Below are 23857 nucleotides of genomic sequence, written 5' to 3'. Positions count from 1 at the left end.
TCTTTGAGACCTGAGGTATTGCTTCCTAGCTCCATTTACATCGTGAAGCGTGGAAATTGGTGTTTTGTTCTTTTCTTAAATGCTAGACTTTGAAATAGATGCGTAAGCTGCCTTCAAGGGAATAAAATGTGTAACATGATACTTACAGGTTTAGTTAACTGCTGTGGTGGAGATACAGGGTGTTGAATTGCTTTATGCTAATGTTATCTTGGTAGTTAAGGTAGTGTTATCTTGGTATTGTGTGTGATGTTAACTATGACAGTAAACTATAAAATGCTATTAAACTGATAACTCTTGTCAGTTTTGGTGACGCTATTGGAATGAGGTAATGCTGTGAAGGGAAGAACATAGTTTTTTTGCTTTTAAAAAATAAATACATTCTGTCTTGGAAGTATTCTTCCCCTTATTTATTGTAAAACACCAACTGAATTTGCTGGAGCTCACAAGCCTTGCATCCTTCCTTGCAGGCATTTGTGTCTGTCTTCAGTCTGTGCCCGGGCTCCCAAACTGTGCGATCTCTCTCGCGACCTGCACTGTGCTGTTCCGACTCCCCTTAACTAGCTGAGTATTGAGGGGGTGGATAGAGGTTGGTGGGGAAGCAGGATTCAAAACTTCATATCGTACAGTCCTGTGGGATTGCACAGCTGAGACAATAGCACTCAAATCACATGCTCAAGCTATGTGATGGCCCCATTAACCCATTTCATGGGAAAGAGAATTCCCAGTACTTGAGTTGACTGGGTGGAAGGGCAAGAGGTGGTGCCTTGTCTATTTAATATTTGTTTGGCCCCGAATGGAATAATTCTCGTTCAAGATGTTAGTTGGTTTTTTTCCCTCTTTGTTTTCTTCTCTGAAACATTTCAAAGAACTTCCAAGGAAGTGTCAGGACTTTGTTTTCCTGTCTGTGCTGTATGAAGTGACCTTACAACCACTCCCTGGTTGTCAAGGAACAGAACCCTATTATCCCAACTGTGACACATACTTTCTTTACTGTTTGAATTAATTTAGTATCTTCTATATTGGTCCCTGAAGCAGAACATTAAACGTACCCTGATAACATGGGGTTCTTGCTACTGAGAACCTTGGTATCTCCTTCCAGTACCAGGAGCAAAAAGCATTCTATTCTTCAGAAATGGGATAGCTTTGGGGGTAAATATGTTTAACTCCTGTGCTTGAGGGCTGGCTTTGAGCTGTGAAAGGCTTGGCTTCTGTTTTCAGCTCTGGCAAAAATTATTTTTATGTAAGTTGCTTACTGTTGCAAAGAATGTGAGGAGTTACCTATCTTACATTAGGCAGCAATATTGAGCTGACTTCTGAGGGCTGTGAATTGCTGGTAAGTTGTCACTTGATGACATTTGTATCTCTTCCATCACTGCTTCTTGTGGCAGGGGAGGTGCTTCTCATTGCCCAAAGAAGTGGTGTGTGTGGGGGACACCATGTAATTTCTTAAATAGAAATGGGTGGGGAAACAAGGTCTAGCGTTAGGTTACTTGCCAAGTCTGCAATGCAATAATATTTTACAGTTCCTGTGCATCAGGTTATATTGTTTAAATGCTCTTGGTTCATCCTGTTAAACTAAAAGCTGTATGAGATCCTTGCAACAGTTCCAAAGAAAAGTTGATCAGCAGTTACTCAGTAGCTTCAGAAAGACGAGCTTGGAGGTTTGGTGCTAAAAGCACAAGTCCTCATTAAGCCTGTACAAAGGCTATTTGAAATATTTGTTCATGACTTAGAAAACCCACATTGAACAATAACGGGAAAAAAAACCCCACAAAAATCCACTTCCCCTCAGTACCCCCAAAAAACCTCTGAAACAAAAACCCAGACAAAAACCCACACCACCCCCCCAATCTATGAACATTGTGAATTGCAAGCATGTAGAATAACACTGACACCTAAAAAACCCAGAAGTTGGGTTCATCAGTTCATTTTAATTAGGCAAGCAGTAAAGTGAAAAAAATTAAACTTGGCATAAACAATGGAAATCTAAATTAGACTTTCTAAATCTTTTTAATAAACCATGATGTGTAAGCCAGATACCATCACTGCCTGTTTGAACCTGCTGCTACTTTAAGTTAGAATTTCTAGGGTTTTTCCTATTGCAGTAGGCTTCTCTGACCTTTTGTTCTTAAATTCTCATACGGATATCCTGTATCTTGAAATTGTGGAAACTACCTTCTAGTGCTAGCCAAAAGAAATCCAAATGAAGGCCATCTCTTAGGTCATCAACACTATTTTAATATCAAGAAGAGACACTTCTGCCAAGACAAGAAAACTAAATTCTACACGAGAATAAACATTATGTTCCTGTTTGAAATATCCACCATGTTTAATCCTGCAGAAAGTCCGTAAAAACCTCTCGGGCACAGTCTTAACTGTATTGCAGCTGAGCACAGCTCAACTGAGACTTGTTTGTCTGTGTTAAGTTTTCTTTCATGCTATTAATCTTAGAACTTGCCTTGATTTTTCTATTTTATGTATCTTGGGTTAGAACAGAAATTAGGATTACTCTCTTAGTTGAGCCCTTGTGAAGTGTGTTCATGGTTCTTATTAGCAGGACCAAGAGAGGTAATCTCAGTTCTTACTTTGGTGAAACTAAGCCATTGGGGTACAGAAAAATTATTCTGTGCTGGTAGGTCTTTGGGAGCTCTGGATGAGGAAGGATGCTCTGTTCTATTCACTTCTTAGGAATGCTATTCCTCAACAGTGCTTGCTAACGAAAAAACTGTATTACAGCTGTTAGACCTTTGGAAGCCTGTAGTCCAGTGTTATTTCAAAATGAACACAGTTAAATGGCATCACACTCAGAATTTGGATCATTGTATTCTTCTTGGGCAGGTAGGTCTTAGTGAGTCACCTGAATCATATTTTGAGGTTGAGGGGTTTTTTTAGTGCACAGAACCAACTGCCCCCTCTGCCCCCAAAACTTAAGGTGTCCTTTCAACAGGCATGGAAATCTGAAAGAGCTGTTAAGGTGTATTTCACCTCTTTAAAATGAGTTAGCCACCCTTTTCAGTTCTGAGAAGCAGCAAAATGCACAGTGCAAAGGAAAGATTAAAAACCTAGGAGAATTACCACTTGGAAAATTTGTCCTTTGCACCGACTTGATTTTAAAGGTATTTTATTTGTTATACAAATTTGGTTTTCTTCTTTTTGATGTAGATGGGTATTAAGATGATTCTCTTCCCGTCAACTCTGCTTAGTCAACAGTAACTGTTTGTATTGCTTTGCTTTGAACTTGACAACCCTTGTCACATTTGAATCAAATTGAACATACAGATAGGGAACAAAAGGATAGTTTGTACTTGAGTCAAACACTGACAGTTACTGGTTAAGAGATACAGTAAGAAAAGTAAAGATCGGTATCTGCTTTGGTTAGTTGTTGCAATTTCTGGGAAGGCTGTGGTGCAACCTCATATGATATCAATAATTTGATACTGTTGGTCACTTGTAGTCGTCTCCTTACACATTTGTGCTCTTTTGAAGATGTGTGGGTTTTGGTGTTTTGGGGGGGCTGGTTTTTGAATATGGTCCTGCATATTCTGAGCTTTAACCTTTACAGCTGGGTGATTCAGAGGGTACGTATACCCATGAATATGGTATTAATTTGAATTTGCTTTAGTTGCTGTGGATCTGTGTCCATTGTCAAGGAATGTACTGAGAAAGATTTTTGTTACTTTTGAGGAGGACAGTAATCCTGTTCCTCCAGGTGTAACTCTTGCAAAGGTGGAGGAGAGACTGTAGGTGAAAAAAGCGAGGGGACTCTCCTTAAGGAGAGGATTACGTAGTCTTTTGGACACAGACTTGGAATAATCTTCTTGTCCATCCCCCAGCAATAGAGACTTTTTAAACATAAACAGTATTGTAACATAAGTAATATATGCTGCCATGCCTGAGAGAGTTGCTTAGTGTTCATATTAAATCTGCAAATTGTTTGTAAACTCTTAGCAAGCAAGATGTTTTACAATGACTGTCTGACCAGGTACATATTGTGAAATTGTGACAAGCTGGAATCTTGCTTGTGTTTGCTTAAGTCAGCTCAGAGAGAAGCGATGTAGGAAATCAACTGCAATAGCTTTTGATGTGGCAATGATCTGTCTGCATGATAGTGCCTATCTGTCCAAGCAAAGTCACTGCAGCTTCTGGGATACAGAAACTTCACAGTAGTTTAAGCTTTTTACTTTTTTTGCAATAGGTTTGGAACACTCATCTAGTCACATCTAGTTCATCTGGCACTTGGTAATTCATTGATCTGCAGTGGTATGATTACTTGCAATCATTTCTATATAATCTCAGAACAGCTCTCTGAAACTATTCCTTATGAAGTCGATTGTATTCTTGACCTGCACATGAGATTTAAAATATTTCTGTGTCTGTGATTGCATTATCACCAAGATGTTTAGAGGGTTTCATCACTGAAGGTAGCATTTTGCATCATTTGAAGTATTAAAATAGACTTTCAGAATCCCCTTATTGAGGCTTTTTCAGCACAATGAATTAGTTCTTATATGCTTAAAGTGTTTTTTTCATAAACTTGAAACAGTCTCTTTTTTTTTTCCTTTTTAATGCTTTGACTCTGTATTTGACAGTAATGTCTATCAAAGGAAAAAGAGAAAAATGTTCCTTTCAGGAAAAGCAAGGTTGGATTTTGTTTTGGAAAGTTCCATGCAGAGGAAATCCAGATCTGTCTCGTGTCTCAGCACGGCAACTGATTCCACTTTGGCATCAGAAATGGGGAAGGAATTGTTCTGCCACCTATCTATCTTGTCTGTGGAAACATCTCTGCTGACTTATCTTTTTCATTTCAGAAAAAGCTTTTAACAACAACAACATTGTTTTTCCTTTTGCCTTGGCTTGGCTCCCTTCACTTCCTGCAGTAGTTTCCAGTCAGTATTGGGCAAGTCCATAGCTGTAGACATAGTCCATGCTTGCCCAGGCTGTTATGGTTAGAACGGAGATGGGTTAAGAGGTGCCAGTTGGCTGTTCTTTACCACTGCTGTGCCAGACCTGCAAGCAGAAAGGCAGGTACAAAGTCCCATGGCCTAGCTCAGTTTAAATATTCTGTGTTTTGAGAGTGTCAGTTTAAAATAATTTGCAATAGTGGGGGTCCCTCTGACAGAAGAGGGTTAGGGAGCACCTGTGCAGACAGGCCTGTGCACAGGTGGAAAGGCAGCAGCTGCAGTGGCGAAGGCAGAGGCAAGGACCAGATGTGGAGGACTAGTAATCTTTTAACTCCTTTCAGCTATGTCTAGGAGTGTGTCACACTGCAACTTCATACAGCTGCCAACGTGAGAGCTGAGAAACCACAGGGAGTACGAGCTGGTCTCTCATCACAGCGCAGAACAACTGTGTTGGTTTTTTTTCCACTCTCAGATATTAATAGAAGCATCTTGGCTTGTAATGCAAACCTCTAGATGAACATGAGTTGATGAGATAGATGGAGGAGTGTGTGCGTGAGCCTATTAGTAGTGCCTTTATGGTTGTGAAAGAAAACTTCTAATGCTGTTAGAAGAAAGGCATGGTTCCCTGACTTTAAATTATTAGATTTGTCATGTTGCTTTCTGAAATCTTTTTTAGCTTGTCATCTTTGGGCAGAAAAAATGCAAGGCCCAAATAGTGAATGTGTCCTTAAATTGCAGGGTGGAGTTCTGAAAGGAAAACAGTTTGCAGTGTGTCTAACTGCTTAGTTTGAGTGCATCTTTTTTTTCTTCAAGCAAGGGCAGTCAATGGCCAATTGAACCTTGTATAAAGTTCTGTAAGATCAGTTTGGTGTCCACTTCGTTATTTTGCTGATTGGTACTGCAGCATCTTGAAATGTAAAAATAAAATGCTAGATCTCGCGATGTAAGGTTTGGTTAAAACTTCTTTCCCTACTTCATCACAACAAAGCAAAAAAAAATCTTCTGAATATTTTATAAAACTTCATAGGTTCTCTCTGGTTCAAGCTTGAATGCAAAAAAAAAAAAGATTTATTGTCTGTCTTATTCTTACGCTCAAAATTTAGACTGAGCCCTCGGTAAAACTGGCTTGTGGAGGCAAAGTGGATAATCCACCAGGTAACTAGAAACCCTTAGGTGAAGAAATAGCTGTTTTTACCATTAAGACCAACAACACATTTGAATCATGGGAGCAGTCTTGCAAAATATACATCATGAAGACTGGGACAAGTTGGGGAGCTTTGAAGTGCATTTCAACGGCCAAAAGGCTCCAGAACACTTGGGACTTGAGCTTTTGAGAGGAAGATGTGTTAGTACCTGGAGGTGACTTTTACCACCTTTTCTGTACTCCTTCATTTCTATCAGGACAAGTTTGCCTGTGGGACACCTGTTTAAGGTAGTAATTATTAAAGTTGCAGTGGGTATTCAGAAGTTTGCTATCCTCTTCTTGGCATTCATTGCCATCTATCACTCTCCAAAGATAGAAGCATAGTCCAGATACCTCAGCTACTTTCCAAGTTTTTTCTAGATGAGACATGTTTTCAAGTCTTGTTCTTAAGCTCTTCAACTTTCCTGTTTTCTTGGTGGTTTGTTTTTTTTCTTTTCTCCCTTCTGAAAACAGCAATAGAGAAACAGAGGAAATACCTTTCTTTGCACATGGACTGTTTATTCAGGAAATGAGAAGGCAGGTGATGAAACTCAGGGTGGAAGGAAGTGTTTCAGAAGGGTATGTTTGGTGGCTGATAGCATTAAGTGATGACAGTATACTCAGAGGACATAGGTGAGGCAGTTGTTGAGTCTGGTAGTTATAGCTGTAGCAGACTTTTGAGCATTCAAACATAACATTTCACAGTTAACATAACCATGTGGTTCATCACCTGTGACTTCCCCTACATTATTACTGGTTTTGTCAAGCCCTCCTGGCCTGACTTCACAGTAGAAGGAATTGAACCTGGAGACTTACTCAGCTCTCAGGTTTCTCTTTTAGAATTGCAGAATAAAACCTCTCCCTAGTTCTTCCAAGTTCTTGTTAGGATGTGTAAGATGCTTAGTTTGAGAGTTGAGGAAAATTTGTGATTTCTTTGTTTACCAGATCTTTTGCTGAATCGTTTGACCCTGTTGGCCCCACTCCAATTTTACCAGTAACTCAACTTCAGTTCCTGCATTCTCGGAACTGGTTTCAACAATGGTCCCTGGCATGCAGTGACATTGTGTCGTGTGCAAGAAGCTGGCCTGATCTGTAGCTTGTTAATGAAGTGTACTTGGTGTGTGGACTCTTGAACTGAGACACGTGATCTGTGGCCTCACACTGCAACTAGGGGACTGTACTTTCTCTGGTGCACTGGATTCAAAGAGCCTTGAAAGTATGGCATGTACTTTGATTACCTTCTGTGCTATTGCTGCTCCCCCACTGCATGGAGCAAAGTGAAAGTGCCTTCACCCTGTCATATGTTTGCTGAATGACACTTAGATTGAGAGACTTGGTTTGATCACCCTGTTGGATTTAGGATTTAGATTACCTTTAATCTCTTAAAACTGATCCTATCCCTGTTAGCTCTTAATTTTTATGAAACTTGTTGTTCCTTATTTATTTTTCTTTTTAGCACTTAGGTACCTTTCTCAAGAGTATTACCTTAAACTTCCTTGTGGATCTTACTGAACTGGATGCATTGATAACCACACCTGAGAACCACTTACCTCAGGGTCACCTGGTGATCCTGGCAGACAACAAGTTGAACATGAGCCAACATTGTGGCCTTGCCACAAAGAAGGTGAATGGTATCCTTGGATGCAGTAGACAAAGCATTGCCAGCAGGTCAAGGGTAGTGATCCTTCCCCTCTACTCAGCAGTGGTGAGGCCACGCTTGGGAGTGCTGGGTCCAGTTCTGGGCTGCGCATTACAAGAGAGACATGGACGTACTGGAAAGAGTCCAACAAAGGGCCACAAAGATGATTAAGGGGCTGGATTGTCTCTTAGATGAGGAAAGGCTGAGAGAGCTGTGGCTGTTCAGCCTCGAGAAGAGAAGGCTTAGGGGGATCTCATCAATGTGTATAAATACCTGAAGGGAGGGTGTAAAGGTGGCAGAGCCAGGCTGTTGCCAGTGGTGCCCAGTAACAGGACGAGAGGCCACGGCCACAGACTGAAACACAGGAGTTCCCTCTGAACATCAGGAAACACTTTTTTGCAGTGAGGGTGACCGAGCACTGGCACAGGTTGCCCAAGGAGGTTGTGGAGTCTTCATCCTTGGAGATACTCAAAAGCCATCTAGATGCCCTCCCGCAAAAAGGGTTTGAACAAGGTGACCTCCAGAGGTCCCTTCCTACCTCAACCATTCTGTGATTCCCTGTGGAATAGCACTTCTCTGGTACAGTTGTGACTCTGCTTTACAGCAAGGACCTAGGTGAATTTTTAGCCATCTTGATGCCAACGTGAACAACTAGGTTTCCTTTCTCTGTGTGCCTTGTCCATGCATGTTTCCATATTGATCTTTGAAGTCAATGTATTATGCTTGTGTCATCTTAAAGACATTTACAATATACTCTGATACATATCTTGGGCAATTTAAGTGTATCAAACTTACTTTAGCCCTTAAGGAAAGAAGGCAGGCATCCAGCAGAGCTTAGCAGGTCAGTTTTGGAGGTCAGAGCCCTGGAGCATGCTTCCCCTTTGGAAAGGCCAGATCAGCATGCAGTCATCACTTCACCATGCACTTGATGCAGCCTGTTAGCAGGTCACTGGTGAAGCAGTACCTTGCCTATGAGGTATGATGCTGGAGTGTAAGAGGGTACTCTGATGCTATAACAGATCACAAAACAGTATCACAGTGCAAATGCCATATCTAATGACCATAGGTGATATACTTAGGGAGAAAGCTAAAACCTGCCTGTATAATACAGTATGCAGGTGTTCAAGTAACTTGGTCCGTCCATGAAACAGAAAATGTATTAGATTCAGGGCTCATCTCTGCCACTTTCAGCCAAGGTGCAACCACAAAGTGAAATTCAGGAACTCAGGAGGGGGCAAGTGAGGATACAGGAGGTAGCATAGCAAGTGTCTCAGCCATGAGATCAGGCAAAGACTCTTGATGAAATTCTCCAAATTTAGTGAAGCGTTTGAATGGAAGCTAGTATTCTGAGGGAGAGGGGGAAGAAGAATCCTTTTGTGAATTGAATTATGGTTTTAATGTTAGAAACGTACCTCCAATAGGGTACTACTGCCATGGAGTCAGGTTTAAACTCTCTAATATACCTGGAACAAATCACATATTTAAGTCTTTCTTATACTGGAGGAAAAAAAAAAAGGGCTTGTCTTTCCTAATAACCCCTTTATTCAGTTAAATGAACATATCCCTACAATAAACACTGATGTATCTGGTTAACATACAGAATTTATAATTCAATACAGAACACCTCTGATTCCACATGTCTGTGAAGATGTGAATAAAGGTGTGCTGCCACAGAGACTTCTGACATGGCTTCTGGCCAATCTGGCCAGCATCTGGCTTCTCCTTCTATTGCTCTGTGACCTGTGCAAGTATACCTCAGAGAATATCATGTAACATTATAGAATCATAGAATAATTTAGGTTGGAAAAGACCTTTAAGATCATTGTGTCCAACCATTAACCTAGGACTGCCAAGTCCAACCACTAAACCATGTTGCTAAGCACCACATCTACACGTCTTTTAAATACCTCCAGGGATGGTGACTCAACCACTTCCCTGGGCAGCCTCTTCCAATGCCTGACAACCCTTTCTGTGAAGAATTTTTTCCTAATATCCTCCCCTGGCACAACTTGAGGCCATTTCCTCTTGTCCTATTGCATACTACTTGGGAGAAGAGACCAACACCCACCTGGCTACAACCTCCTTTCAGGTGGTGGTAGTGTGTGATGTGGTCTCCCCTCAGCCTCCTTTTCTCCAGGCTAAACAACCCCAGTTCCCTCAGCCACTCCTCATAAGACTTGTGCTCTCCAGACCCTTCACCAGCTTTGTTGTCCTTTTTTGGACACGCTCCAGCACCTCAATGTCCTTCTTGTAGTGAGGGGCCCAAAACTGAACACAGCACTCGAGGTGCAGCCTCACCAGTGCCAAGTACAGGGAGATGATCACTTCCCTAGTCCTGCTGGCCACACTATTCCTGATACAAGCCAGGATGCTGCTGGCCTTCTTGGCCACCTGGGCACACTGCTGGCTCATATTCAGCCAGCTGTTGACCAACACCTCCAGGTCCTTTTCCGCTGCGCAGCTTTCCAGCCACTCTTCCCCAAGCCTGTAGCGTTGCCTGGGGTTGTTGTGACCCAAGTGCAGGACCTGAGGCATACTCCTACTGCTTTTGATATATTTTTTTGAGATTGATTTTTTTTTTTTTGGTAAAGGGTGAGAGTTAGGAAGAGGTAGGAGGTCATGTAAGATATTTTAGTATGCATATGTATAGATAGTTAGATAAAATCCTGTTCACACAGAGTAGTAGCTTTCACTGATGCCTGCTGTCCTTTGCTTCTGTCACAGACCCTAGAAGGATTTTCCTGTTCTTAAGGTGCAGCTAACTGAAAAACAGACTGTTACAAAAACTGCAAATGGCTGGTGCAATCTGCTAAAATAAATTAAGATGAAATACAGATGTTAACAGGACAGGTTGACAATCACATGATAAGTAGGATGCATTTCCCCTCTGCTTTAAATATATGCTTCTGAGCTGATCACCCTAGATCCTCTTCACAGTTGGAGAGAAATACCTGGTGGCATGCTTTGTCTGTTTGGTACAGCTGCTTTAAAATGAGCAATAACTTTGTAAGTGCCAGTTTGTGTCTTTTGTCTATAAAAGAAGCACAGGTGATTAGTTGGGATGCCATCATGTAATTATTTTCAGATAATTTCAGTTTGTGTGTGCCTTTCTGAACATTTAAGCTCCTAAGAGTTGTGATTGTGAAGTAGGAATATCTGTTAGTTAAAGCCCCAAACTAACAAACTAGGCAACCAAATTGCAAACACATACGAATGTGGAGAGAGCAGCAAAGGCATGTCATAAATGTCCCCCAAAAGCTAAAAAGATGATGATTTAAATTTGGGGTTGTGTCTTTAAATCTAATGTTTGGGTTAGCTGACGTAGAAAAGAGCTCACTTAGGTGTGGAAGCACCCCCCGTAATAATCTGGCTGCATTTACAAATAAATAAATAAATTCCCCTTCCCTACATTGATTGGAAAATTGTTTCAAAGCCTTGGGGCTCGGGTGGTTGGAAGCATTCTGTAATTTTCAAAACAAATCTGTTCTCCAAGTTCAAACTTATTTGCCTTTTTGGCAATATTGTTTTGCTGAGAGATCCCTTTTCTCTCCTTGGTATTTATTTTGGCATATTTCAGAAGCAATATTGTTCACTTTCAGCCTTCATTTTGCCAAGAAAAATAAACCAAGCTGGCTGTCTGCTCAGAAGCTAAACAATGTGGGGGAAGGTAGTCCTTAACCATTTCTGCACCTGCTTTACTCTGCATGTCTATTCAAACACGAGCAGGCAGAGTTTTCTGTCTCCCGCTCCCAGATAACTCCTCTGCAGTCTTTGGGACCCTGCTGGATTATGAGTTTCCTGGGGACCATGGAAGACCATGACTGCTAAGAATTAGACATTAGGGTACCTGTCCGATGATACTTCTCTTGAGGAAGGATGTCGTGGCTGTGGTCACATGAACAAACAGAGGAGCAGAATAGACCAGGAGTGTTGACAATAAAAATTATGAATTAAAAAATGTCTGTTGAAAGTAGGGATGGGTTTAAAACTGGTTTAGAGTGACTGTTCCTGTGTCAGGAAAGATCTGTTTTATTTGGATAACTGAGTATGGTTGCAAGTTTGTGTAACTAAAAAAGCTGATTAAGTGCTTTAAACAGATGTATACACTGATATTTGCAATGCCACTCATTTTTGATCCTGTTTGAGACGTTAGGGTTTCTGTAAATTGAATGTATATGCAGCCTGGTGTTGCTGAATTGTTTGCTAATAATAGAACCTAAAATGGGTGTGGGGGAAGAGATGGCAAGGAGCAACCTCCAAGAGACATTACCCAATTCTGTATCCTCGTGCTGGTGTGTGGAAGGTGCGTGTCGCAGTACCTGCCGCCCCAGGAAACAGAGCTTCTGGGGTGAATTCTTCTTTCTGTGGTAATGCCATCTTTCATTTTATTAATGCAAATTAATAATTTGTAGTCATCTCCCTTCAGATGTCTACTGTTTCTAATTTACATGAAAACATTTAGCTGTACGCTTCCCAGTTATGTGCCACCTTGATAGTTACTCAGGTACTTGAGTAAGATCCTTGTCGGTTCTTTGAACTGAGTCATAGGGAGCTATGAACTTTGCAGTTTCTTTAGCACACAATCTTTTTGTTAAACTTTTTATTAATGCTTCCTTTTGTGTTTTAGTGACATACGTTATGGTAACTTGCTATATTGTGTTAATACTGTATGTTCTTCCTAAGGGATTTTTAATTCTAATGTGCTCTACATTATACAAGTACAACAACTATGATAATAAAAAACATTGAAAGCAGTTGAATAAATGGTTGTTTTTTATAGTGAGATTTGTTTACATGAGTGTTTATTTCCTGAGTCAGGCTTTGAACTGCAAGATCTTGTGTACTGTCCTGGTCCTCTCCTTGCCCTTCTCTCATCCTCCTGCACCCAGGATGCTCCTCAGGCTCCCTGGAGGGGCTGTGATGCCTCCTCCCACCTCATCCCTATGCCCTCTGTTAATCTGTTTCTGATAAAGCTTGATCTGAAGCCATAGCTTGATGCATACCTTAAGCACAATATGCTAACATCATAGCTTAAAGAAAAAAAAAACACCTCACCATCTCCATGCTACCCATGCTCTTGCACAAGTGTTGGTTTAGAAATCTGGCTGGTGTCTTAGCTGCTTCCTGCCCCCTCACCCCACCCAAGAAAAAAAGAAAGAGGAAAAAAAAAAGTCTTTGGGCTAATTCTGTGATCAGCCACTTGATGTGGCTGGAGGGAAGGGCAGTGTGAGCATGGCTTCGTGGAGGGTGGGACCATGGGGGTTTTCTCCCTGTGGGATACTGGCTTTGCTGTTTTGAACAGGCCACCTTACAGGTGTTGTGTCCACTTGTGTCTTCTGCTGATGGGGACCTTGGAGAGAGAAGCAGAGCAATGGGCTGTGTAGATGGGCATCTCTGTAGGCATCCCATTTTGATCTACTTCCCTCCTAAAACCTACTAAATACTTGAACAGTTAAGGCGTGGATTTTTCCACTGAGTTTTGCTTGATTCCATGTCTCACTGATGACTTCAAATGTGGTAGCTTTCTTTAGCAAAAAAGGTAAATAGGAAATGGCTAGAGAATGAGGCATTGCTTTCTGTTTGCGTGTGGTGACTGCCAGCTGAATGCTCACTCTGCCACAGAGGCTGCTGGTTTGCACCAATGATTTAATTTTTCTGTCTCTGTTCCACAAAGCAAAACATGGAGTTATGCTGGGAGCCCTAAACTCTCACTGCTCCAGAATAGCTTTTGTGTACGCAAAGAGCTTGTGTGCATATGACTGCAGGGTGGGAGTGGTGTGCTGCTGGGGACTCTGGAACAAGCAGAAATACAAGGCAAAAACTGTGTGTTTCTTTTCTTCCTTTTTTTTTTTTTTTTTTTTTTTTTTTGCTTGTGTTCTTCCAGCATAGTTCTTGCTTTTTTGATGCAAACCTAGTTAAAAGTAAATACTTGCTTTTGTTTTGGACATTTTAGTTGAAACTCTCCTCTCCCTTAATTCCTAAAAAGTTGATTTTTGTGGGCGATGTACATGTCTTGCCAGGAACTGTAATATACGTAGGAAATAATATTACAATATTACCTTAACATTACAATAGGAGACTATTTACTGTCTTAAAACATAAAGGCGGGAAAGAGTGTAGCTCTTTAATGGTTTTCAGCTATTGGAAGTGAATTATATTTTTCTTTCCTCCTCCAGGATCTTTAGTAGCAGGATGGAAGAACTCTAACTGAAGGAGAAACAGGCAAGACGCCCTCTCAGCATGGAGACTGTTCCGGTTGATGGGGAACTAGATAGAATTTCAGTAAGTAACTTAAATGAGACTTCATGTAATCAGATGAACATGAAGATGCTTTTGCGGGGAGAGGATTAAATGGCTTGAATCTGTTCTAGTTTGGTTTGAATTGATGCTTTTCTGGTGATGCACTTGGTCTGGTGTATACCATAGTAAAAAAATTGAAACCAAAATATTTTTTTTTTAAAAGCACATATTTTAAGGGACATTGGACCTTGTCATTTTGAAGACCTTGAGTGTATGTAAATCCTGACACTTTCATGAATTTTAAATTTTTTGAAGGGTCGTATTTGCGATTCTTCAGTATTCCGGAGTTTTAGCTGCAATCTAATTTTTTTAAGTTCCATTTGTCTGATTAAAATTCATGAAATACATGAGTGGCAAACATGCATAAAGACACTCATCAATGCTTTTCTACATGGTTTAAGTCTTTTAGAGAGTTTCTGGGAGGTACCCAAAAAAGCCCTTTTTTGAGGTGTCAGCTTAATAATGTGTTTTTGCCTTGCACGTAAGGGGAAAACGGAGGAGGAGATCACAGAACGTAATATCGTAGGCTGTTCTTGCCAGGCTTTTACCATAACCTTCAACAGGAGAAGAATATTGTTTTATAGGACAAGTTGGCAGATATAATTTTAGGTTTAGTAGAAGTTGTTAGAAGCTTTATTTCTGAGAAATGAATGTCTAAAAATAGTACTTTTCTGAAGCACAGAGCTGCTTTTGTATGAAAATGGAATTATGGCTGCTGTCTCATGTGATGGTTTATACTGCTGGTTTTATTCCTTAGTCTTAATCTAAAACTTTGCTGGGAGGAGCAAAGGAACATTTTCAACTATGTATGCCTCAGCAGAAGCTAAATCAATTGATCGAGGTGTTGAGAACCTCTCTTATCAAAGGATTTGTTCAGTAATCTGTAATCAAAGCCATCAATTAAATAAATGTGAAATTAAGGGTAGGCCGTGTCTCTGGAAATAAGTGTATGTTTCTCTTAATTTTGTATATTTACAGTAAAAATTGTGGGAGATGATGGACAGGAATGCCCTGAGGGCGTTTTTTTTTTTCCCCCAGAGAAAACATTGAAGTAGTAAAACTGTCATTTTTTTATTCCCTTAGGGGTTTGAATCCCTGATCTGCAGTGATATGAATTGCAGATGATAGAGGTACAATATTGGAACATGAGGAGGTCTTTTTGACTGAAATAGTCTCATTTCAGTATCTTAACATCTTGCATCAATATTTAGAAATATATATTCTACAGGGTTTAGGTAAATACACAGGCACAAATAGTTCTAATGAAGAGAGGGGGTTGACCAGCAACGGAGGCAGTTCGATGTGTAAACAGAATGTCTGTTGGAGAAGATCAGGGACAGAGTTAGATGGGCTTGTGTTTCAGCCTCTGGCGTAGGAGCTGTTTGTACCAGTTCATAGGATTAACCATGCAATGCTAAAATATTTACATAAAAAGCCCCTGCATCGTCTCGGGTGACGGGTTGCCCTGCTCTGTGGTGTCATGTTGTATCTTGGTCAAGGCTGCTTGAGAGGCAGGCAGTGAGACAGGACCGGCTGCGGTGCTTTTTCACTCTGTTTCTTCAACATGTAAGTATGCACTGTGAGTGAACATGCTGTCCGAGTCTCAGAAACCTCTGATCCTATATGTCTTTTAACAAATTACTTTTTCAGTTCTCTTCTTTCGTTTTCCAACTTGTAGTGTGAAATAAAGCAGACCAGTGCTGAATAGCCATGTCCCCAGCCCTTCAGTTGGTTGTGGGATCTCTGTATGGTTACTGCAGACTCCTTTCTCTTGCTCTCTTATCAGTCACTATTCTCTTGAATCTAAAACCAGGGTAGGGCAATACAGTTCCAGTCTGAACATAAATTGTTTCCTAGTCTGCAGTATGTTACCTGTGCATTAAAAAGAAACACTTTGCCTTGTAAATCATTGAATTCTTGAATGTGTTTCATGTACTAGTACCTGAACCTGTCTAGTAAGTTCGTGGGTTCCCTTAGCAGTGTTTCACTCTTTGACCTAAATTTAGTCTTTGGCAGGGATGGAAGGTTGTTTACCAAGTGCACTTACAATTTATTTCGGCTTCTCTTGTTTGATCCAATCCTTTTTCAGAAAGTACAAATTTATGAAAGAAGGGTTCCCTCGCCTTTCCAATGATGTGTACTGCAATTGCTGTGTTCTCATTGCAGTACTTTACATTTGCATGTCACCATGTCAATTTAACACCCCTAGGCAGCTGAGAGAGATAAAAATCCATGTTTTGAGATCAGGAGTGTAAGACAAGACTCCTGTTTGCTAAGATTTTTATTTTTCTTTTTTACGTTTCCTGCTGTTTAGTTCTGATAACAGAGGCAAGATTGGATCCTCTTTAAATCAGGGCAAGGATTTCTCTCCTTTATGGAGCAGAAGTTTTTTGTTCGGGATATAGAAGATACAGCATCTTTGGATTTATTTTATTTTTAAGGAAGAAATGTTCATGCTGATCAGGATGCTTGTTTTCTCCTCCTTTTCTGTTATTTGTGGATTTCAAACATAGTAAATCCTTTAAGAGATAGGTGGAACTTACCTTACATCTGTACACAGCTGAGCACAGTGGGATCTTAGCCCCGATTGTGGCCTTGAGTAGCAATGATTTACAAAAGATTCCAGATCAAATGTCAGAAAGGAGTACAGACTATTGCTATGTAATTACACTCCTGTAGTGCCTATATTTGATGCATTCAGTGGGACGGGGATAATTTTTTATACAACTTGATTCTTTGGAATTACTTTGATATAAAATGTCCTCTTAAATTTAAAATGCAGTGCTTGTCTTGCATCCTAAGCAATTTAAAATGTTACCTGTGTTTGTAGATGAACTCAATCTGTGGCTTCTAAGTTCGCGTTTGTGTGCAAAAGCAGTTAGGCTTGGATCTGGCATTAGTGGGTGCTTGCACGTTACTGTTGGCTTAAAAGTCTTTGTCTTTCCAAAAACACCTCTCTGAAAGTGGAGCAGCTATTGTGTTATTTCAGCTTTCTTCAGAGCTTTAGTCTTCTGAAAACAGCTTTTTTCCAGCTAAAAATTTCATCAAGTATATTGTGTATGAGGTCATATGAGCACTAAAATGCTGATGGAGAGTTTCCACTCAGAATTACCAGTTGAGGCAGTTGCTGTTTACTAACCATATACAATGATGGCTTCTAATAATGGCTTCTCTATAAGCATATTTGTCAGTTTTGTTGCTTCAACTTTTCTAAACTGCTGAGTCTCTTGAGGTCTTGCCTTTGGTATTAAGGTGCATGTTGTATTTTAGTTATGAACTAACACTGTTTTCATTGTCCTTCTTTCCCACTGCTGCTGCTTTTGTGCACTTGCTTCTTCCTGGCCTGGATTTTTTTGTTTGCTGTTCTTCGTTCTTCAATTGTATGTGTACACAGCATCATGGTGATAACAGAGACTCTCATGGACCATCAAGTAAGTGACTCCCTTCTCCTACAGTATGTTTGCACATATGTTCATAATAGCATATATCTTTGCACATAGGCTGCTAATACTAAATAGGCTAAATACTAGGTTTTCTTCTGTATTGCAGTTGAGAAGCTGAAGTACAATGAAAATTTACTGTTAGAAAAGTATTTTACCTGGCATATAACTCATGTAAATGTTTCCCTACATTAACTTTTTTTTTTCTTAGAGGGAAAAGTTTATTCTTCACCTCTCCCAATCATGGCTAGAAAAAATAAATCTTTTAAATTACTTACCTGGAAGAGAAAAAGATATATTTATTAGTTTGAAATGAAACCTTCAAATGTTATTGTAGTATAGATAATAAAGACATGAGAATAATGGTTCAGAAACAGTTTTATTTTTGAGCTTGTCTGTTTATAGTACTATATGGTTCACTTAATTTCAATAAATTTACATCTTCAGAAATGAACAGGTGTATATACTGTAATACTCAAATGAGGATTGGATCTCGTGTGGTGATAGGGAAAACTTCAGTGTGTGTATATATGTGCATGCATGCAGTTAAAGATTTATTAGTGCCTCTGGTTCACGGGCGTTGGTATGATCATATGATTGGCAGAACAATTTTGCCCAGGATTAAGAGTTTGTGTACGTGAGGAAAGGAAAGGTGCAGGCACAAATTCTTTCTTTTTGATGAGAAATCTGTGCAGAAGCAATGGTCTTAGCTGATATCACTTATTATAGACATTAAAAAATAATGTGGAACTGAATTATAATAAACCTTTTCCTATATCTGATGTCCTTGTGCTATTTTCAGGAGTGTAGGCACTTTGACGTGCTCATTATAGAAACAGAAGAGCATGGAATCTGCCACTTCAAATATTTTTTTTATCTGATGAAATAAATTGGCTGTAAAGACCCCAATTTGTGTTTCTTCTGATGCATGAATCTTAGTGACAAACCATATATTAGTAATTTGATGGCCAGCATGAAGAAAGTGAACGAAGTATGTATTATCAACTCTAATAGTTCTGTTGGTATTGAAATGTACTCTCCAAAGAGTCACCAGGAGGCCTCGATATTTACTAATTGATGTTTCTTATCTAAAATAAGCCTCTGCTCATCTTCAAGGAGATAGATGGTATGGGTTTAAACTCACTCAGGTAAAGGAAGGGATGAACGGAGGTCATCTTTCTCTTAGATGAGTGCTCTGAAGCCTGAGAAAAAGTCTAAAAATAAATCACCACTTTGAGGCCTGTGAGTGGAAGGAATGGTTGGCAATGCTATTGTAAGTCTTGTTGGACATGCTGAGCAAATCTACCTTTCAAGTTGCAGAGATGGCATGTGAAACCTAAAAAGAATTATAATCATAGAATGGTTTGGTTGAAGGGACCTCAAAGATCATCTAGTTCCAACGCCACTGCATCTCCCAAGAGCCTTCTCTTCTCCAGGCTGAACAACCCCAACTCTCTCAGCCTGTCTTCACAGGAGAGGTGCTGCAGCCCTCTGATCATTTCTGTAGGTGAGGCATTCCCCAGAAACATGAAAAAAAAATAAATCATATTTTGGTTGTCCTCGCCAAAACTCAGCAGAAAGTGTGAGTGCTTTGAAGATCAGTCAGAAATGGAGTGTGCTTTTTGAGGTATGCTGCAGGTACGTGGGGACACGTTGAGTACAACACTGTAAGTTTCAGTTTGGTATTTTGGGCAAATAAGAAAGCATAAGTTTGACTAGGAACATCATTTATTCATTCATGCTAACTTTTATTTCACAAGTGAGCAAGGTCACTAGAGTAAATGACCATTGCTTTCTTTCAGTATTGCTGCTATTTTTATTCTATGAATGTAATGAAATTCCAGGATAAAATCATTCCATGCTTCAGATGAATTCAAAATTAGCTATAGGACCATCAAACATTGTCAGTAAATGGATGACTTCAGTATATACCATACATTTTTATATTGTATATAAAATCAGTCCATCAGAACCTATAAAGAGCAGCCAAGGAGCCTCTACAAATTGCTGACTTATCTGTTAATATGTACTAATTAAATCTACTCTCTTAAAAAGAGAGGGGGCTTAAAAAGGGGGCTGGCCAGGGGCACCTGTGGAGCATGGCAGGCCGTGAACTCCCATACCTGTGGAGCAAAGTGGCTGATGGCTCTCTGAGAGCAACTTTCAGCTCGTTGGTTGAAAGTTGGTGCTGCTTCACTGCATCTGAAACTTTTTTAAAACAAGTCAGTATAGTTCACTGCCCTCGTAGGGACCTGTTTTGTGTGAGGCCATGAAGCAGCTTTTTTCTACCCCCTCTCTTTTATTTTTCTTCTCAGATACTGGACCTTTTGTGCTACAGTCCCTTCCCAAGATTTCAGCAACTCCCCTGTTCCCCCATTTTCCCCTTACTTGTAGCTGCAGGAAAAGAAAAAGCTAGATTGGTGGTTGTACAAGAAGAGCAAAGTCAGTCACTACTTGTAACTGTTGGCCTTTTGGCGCTGCCGGAGTTGAACTCTGGACTTGTAAAATGAGCTCTTTGCCTCCCTTGTCCATCTCCTCATGTATTTTTCCGGAACAGCAGTCTGCATAGGGTATAGTTTGCCTGGAGTAGACCTTTAGATGGTTTATTTGATGTAGAAAAATAGTACAGGTGGGTATCCTGGCATCCTTGCATTCTTCATACTGCCTTGTGTTTATGCTAGGCTTTGCTGAAAAAATGTTTCTGTTACTGTAATAACAGTAGAAAAAAGTTAAGAGGAGGGCCCTTCTGGTTTGCAGATTCCATCCAGAAAATGAAACTTGTTTGTTTAGACTAGATCTTCTGCTGAACTTTTAAAACTGAGGAAAGCTTGAAAACTCTTAAAATGAGCTGCGTCATAAGTTCCAATTTTTTAGGCAGGCTCTTCTTTAATGAGCATCTTTTGTTTCCCTCTCTGATCTCTTTGTCAGTATATCTACTTCCACAGGACAGGTGTTACTGAGTCAGCCATTCTTCCGCTATCAAAAAAGGTACAGTTTTGTGTTCAGCTTAAGGAAATGCACAGACACCATAAACAGGATGGCCGGCCAGGTGATCTTACAAATAGCTAGAAGACATCAAACAAAGTCCTTCAGGCTGATAAGGTTCAAGGAGAGTAACTCTTCTGCTCTAAACATTTCCCTTGACAGAGTCTATAGATGATCTTTATTAGTAAGACTTGTTTCTTGTGATGTACGAACATACGTTCATCTTAGCTTTCTGGGATGATGGCACAGCTTGATCTGGCAAGCCATTTCTTTGGTTGGCTGTGCTGTAGCTAGTTAAACCAAGGACTATCTACAAAAGTGGCAAGGAAAGCAGGATTTCAGAAGTTAAGTAACAGCTCAATGCTGTATCTGTATTCAGTAGTAGCCTTTCCTACCTCCTCCTAGTTTCTGTTTCATCTTCTGCCTCATGTCTTAGACCAGTCTTGCTGGCTTCTTTCTGCCATCCTCTCCAAAGCAAATCTCTGGTTTGAAATCCTCACTTTCTAGAATGAAAAATTTGGCAAGACAGCATTTGAACACCAGCTTCATAAATAGCAGTGAAGTTGTTAACAGAAATCTATGCACAAGCACATAACATCATTGAATGAGCATCCACTTTGTATTTCAGCAGTGGTAACAAACAGCGATGAATCTCAGCTTTTAACTCCAGGAAAAATGAGCCAGCGCCAGGGGAAAGAAGCCCATTTTACTCCAACCAAAGAGTTACTCCAGCCATCTCTCAGCCCAGGAACTGCTCACAGCCATGGTAAGACAAAGCTACTTTTTACAGAGGTTTTAAAAAACTTAAATGCTGACATTAATTATCTGTTCCAAGTATTGTTTCAAGAACACTGCCTTTCACAATAAAGAGGTAAGGAAGAAGGCCTATTGAAATATTGTACGTAATTCTTCGTATCCTTTTTTTGTTAATCTGAAAGAGAAAAAAATGTATTCTGTGGTGCACTAGTTTATTAAAGCATGCTATGATTTGTGGGAGAACAGTCCACGTGATGGTAAATCATTATCTGTGTGTAATCCTGTAACCAAGGGTCATGTTAATGTCTCAGGTATTTCAGGTATTTCACTTCTGTGTCTTTATGCAGAAGTGTTACGATACACCTCCTACGCCTGGAACCTTTGTGTAAAGATCTTTTAACAGTTACTTCTACAGAAAGATCCTTCTCTTTAGGGGGAAAAAAAAAAGTCTTAGCACTACTTTTTGCCAGCTTTAAAACAGTCCCTCTGCCTTGCTAAACCTGTTGAAAACAAGCTCTCAGTGGGTCCATGTGAACTGATTGGATGCAAAGTGAAATTTGTCAGTAGACCTGACGTTTAAAAAACAAAACTACAAAACAAGCCATAGTTGCTTCTGTGTGCTTATTTGCATTTGAAACTGTTTGTGTTGCCTTATAGCCTAGGATATCATTAGATATGTTTGTTATAGTGTGTGGAGTCCTTAGTGAAAATTTCAGGCTTTTTTTAATTACTATTCTCTCTCCTTTTACTCGACTGCCATGCTAGTCATGTATGCTTCCTTCAACTCTTGCCATGAGTAGCGTTCCTGAGATTTCTTTTGGTGTGAGTCTCCATAACTCCCATTGTTTGCTTTGTCAAAGTAATGGTATTAGTCTGTCAGAGTAATAGAGGCAGTTTCTCAGGTAACTTTGAATCATTTTCCTGTTTTCCCATTCAGTATCATTCAGATAAAAAGAAAAAAATCTTTGAAACCAAAGATAGTTGTTACTATGTTGAATATCTGGTAGTCTTTTAGTGTATTTTAAGAATTATTATGGTAGTATTTTCAGTGCTACCCATAGCTAGGTCTGATATATTTTCTAACAACGCTGCTGTTACCTCACTGGAACTTGATGTTCTCTGGCTTGCGTTGTGCTTAGTCGGAATGATTTTCTGTAGAAAATATATATATATATATAAAAAACTTGTTTGTAATTTTTATTATGTTTCAAGAAATTTTTGGTTATTCTCTGTATGTACTGTGTTGTATCCCTTACTAGACAAATGTTGTAGTTATATATTTGAATATTGTAGTAAAGTCTTTTAACGTTGCTATTCCCTCTAATTTATAAAGGCACACTCTTGTGCTTTTTTAAGGGCTTTCACTCATAGCAAAGTCATTAAAACAGGCTTGAAGAGCACTAAGACTTGATTGTACTATATCAAACTCCTTGCAGATATTAAGTCTTCTCTTCTGAATTTTTTCCCTGTGATTATTTCAGGGCTTATATAAGTGATTTTAAGCTGGTGAAATGTATCTGTGCCTTTTTTAGCATCGGTCATCACTGACTTAGTCTTCGAGGAGCACTACTAGAAATGAGGCTGTAATTTCAAGAAACAAGGAATTTGGCTTGCAGTCCATTTCAGTAGTGAAAAGGTGCAATGAGGACTAGGCTTCAGCGACCTGTAATTGCTAACTTACAGCCTATCCGCAACTTGGGAGCTCTAGGTTTGGTTTTTATGGAGGTGGTTGGCCCACATTTAGATGTGGTAGTTATTCCTACAGGAAAATTACAGTGCTGGTGAAAACGTGAGCTTAGTATGTAGGGAAACAGAGATGCTGTGCAAGCCTGAAAAATATGAAGTAGAACAGAGTTTAAAGAGGCGGAGTACTTAAAGCTGACTGTTGTAACTGAAATCTAATTAGCAAAGGTCTTTACAATATGCCTGTGCTATTGTATGATGAGAATATGCAGAAATACAGGAAATGTTTAGATACAGTATTTAAAGGCATTTACTATTAACTAAATGGAGATATTTTTAGTCACTGGCACCTGAATGCATCTTAGGAGATGAATAATGTGAATAAACAGTTCAAAAGCATGGTAGGCACAGGATAAAAGACAATTAAAATAGAAAAATGTGTGATACAGTCTGCAAAGTATTGATTAAGTGTATATAAAGGGGAGCTGTGACATGGGTGCTTGGCTTTTGCCACTGGACAGTTGGATGTTGTTGGATGCTATTTGGCCACCATTACCTAACTTTTTGTTTCCTGCTGCCTGAATAAAAGAGCCTCTGTGGCAAAGCCAGTTTTGTATAGAGCTTGTGGTTAAAAATAAATGAGTTGGAATGAAATGAAACCTGTGAAGAGGCAGTCTTTGGAGCAACTAGCACTAACTTTGGTGTTAGTGGGGAAACACCACCACATGTGCTGGATTCTTTGGCCGGCCAGCAGCAGTCCAGGGAGAGGCGTGATCAGTGCCCATCACTTGGAAAATCTACTGGAACAAGCTTAATTTGTGTCTTCTGCTTGTGTTTTAACTAAGATCTAATACTTAAAAGTATTATGAATATGATTAAATGTGGGTGGGAACCTGAGTCTTAATATGAGGGAGTGGACGTAAACATGTAACATCTGTTGGGGCCGTTGGCTTCCTATTTGAAACCAAGG

General features: G+C 39.9%; 1 protein-coding gene across 9 annotated transcripts in view; it reads left to right on the top strand.

The window, feature by feature from the left end:
- OSBPL8 (oxysterol binding protein like 8) overlaps window positions 1-23857 on the top strand; it is a 95292-nt gene that overhangs the window by 19299 nt on the left and 52136 nt on the right. For 3 of the 9 annotated variants that reach the window (XM_054840532.1, XM_054840705.1, XM_054840619.1), the window contains 3 exons: window positions 13900-14005; window positions 17418-17454; window positions 21077-21214. In XM_054840532.1, coding sequence (XP_054696507.1) covers window positions 13964-14005; window positions 17418-17454; window positions 21077-21214 — 217 coding nt within the window. In that variant the 5' untranslated portion in view covers window positions 13900-13963. Of the gene's footprint in view, window positions 1-13899; window positions 14006-15494; window positions 15590-17417; window positions 17455-21076; window positions 21215-23857 lie in introns of those variants that run through there. The other 6 variants (XM_054840875.1, XM_054840967.1, XM_054841196.1 and 3 more) reach the window with 4 other exon arrangements.

The sequence above is a fragment of the Grus americana genome, chromosome 1 (genome assembly GCF_028858705.1).
Source record: "Grus americana isolate bGruAme1 chromosome 1, bGruAme1.mat, whole genome shotgun sequence".
Lineage (NCBI taxonomy): Eukaryota > Metazoa > Chordata > Aves > Gruiformes > Gruidae > Grus > Grus americana.
Note: the sequence above shows the minus strand (reverse complement) of the source record. Positions and strands in the feature narration are given on the sequence as shown.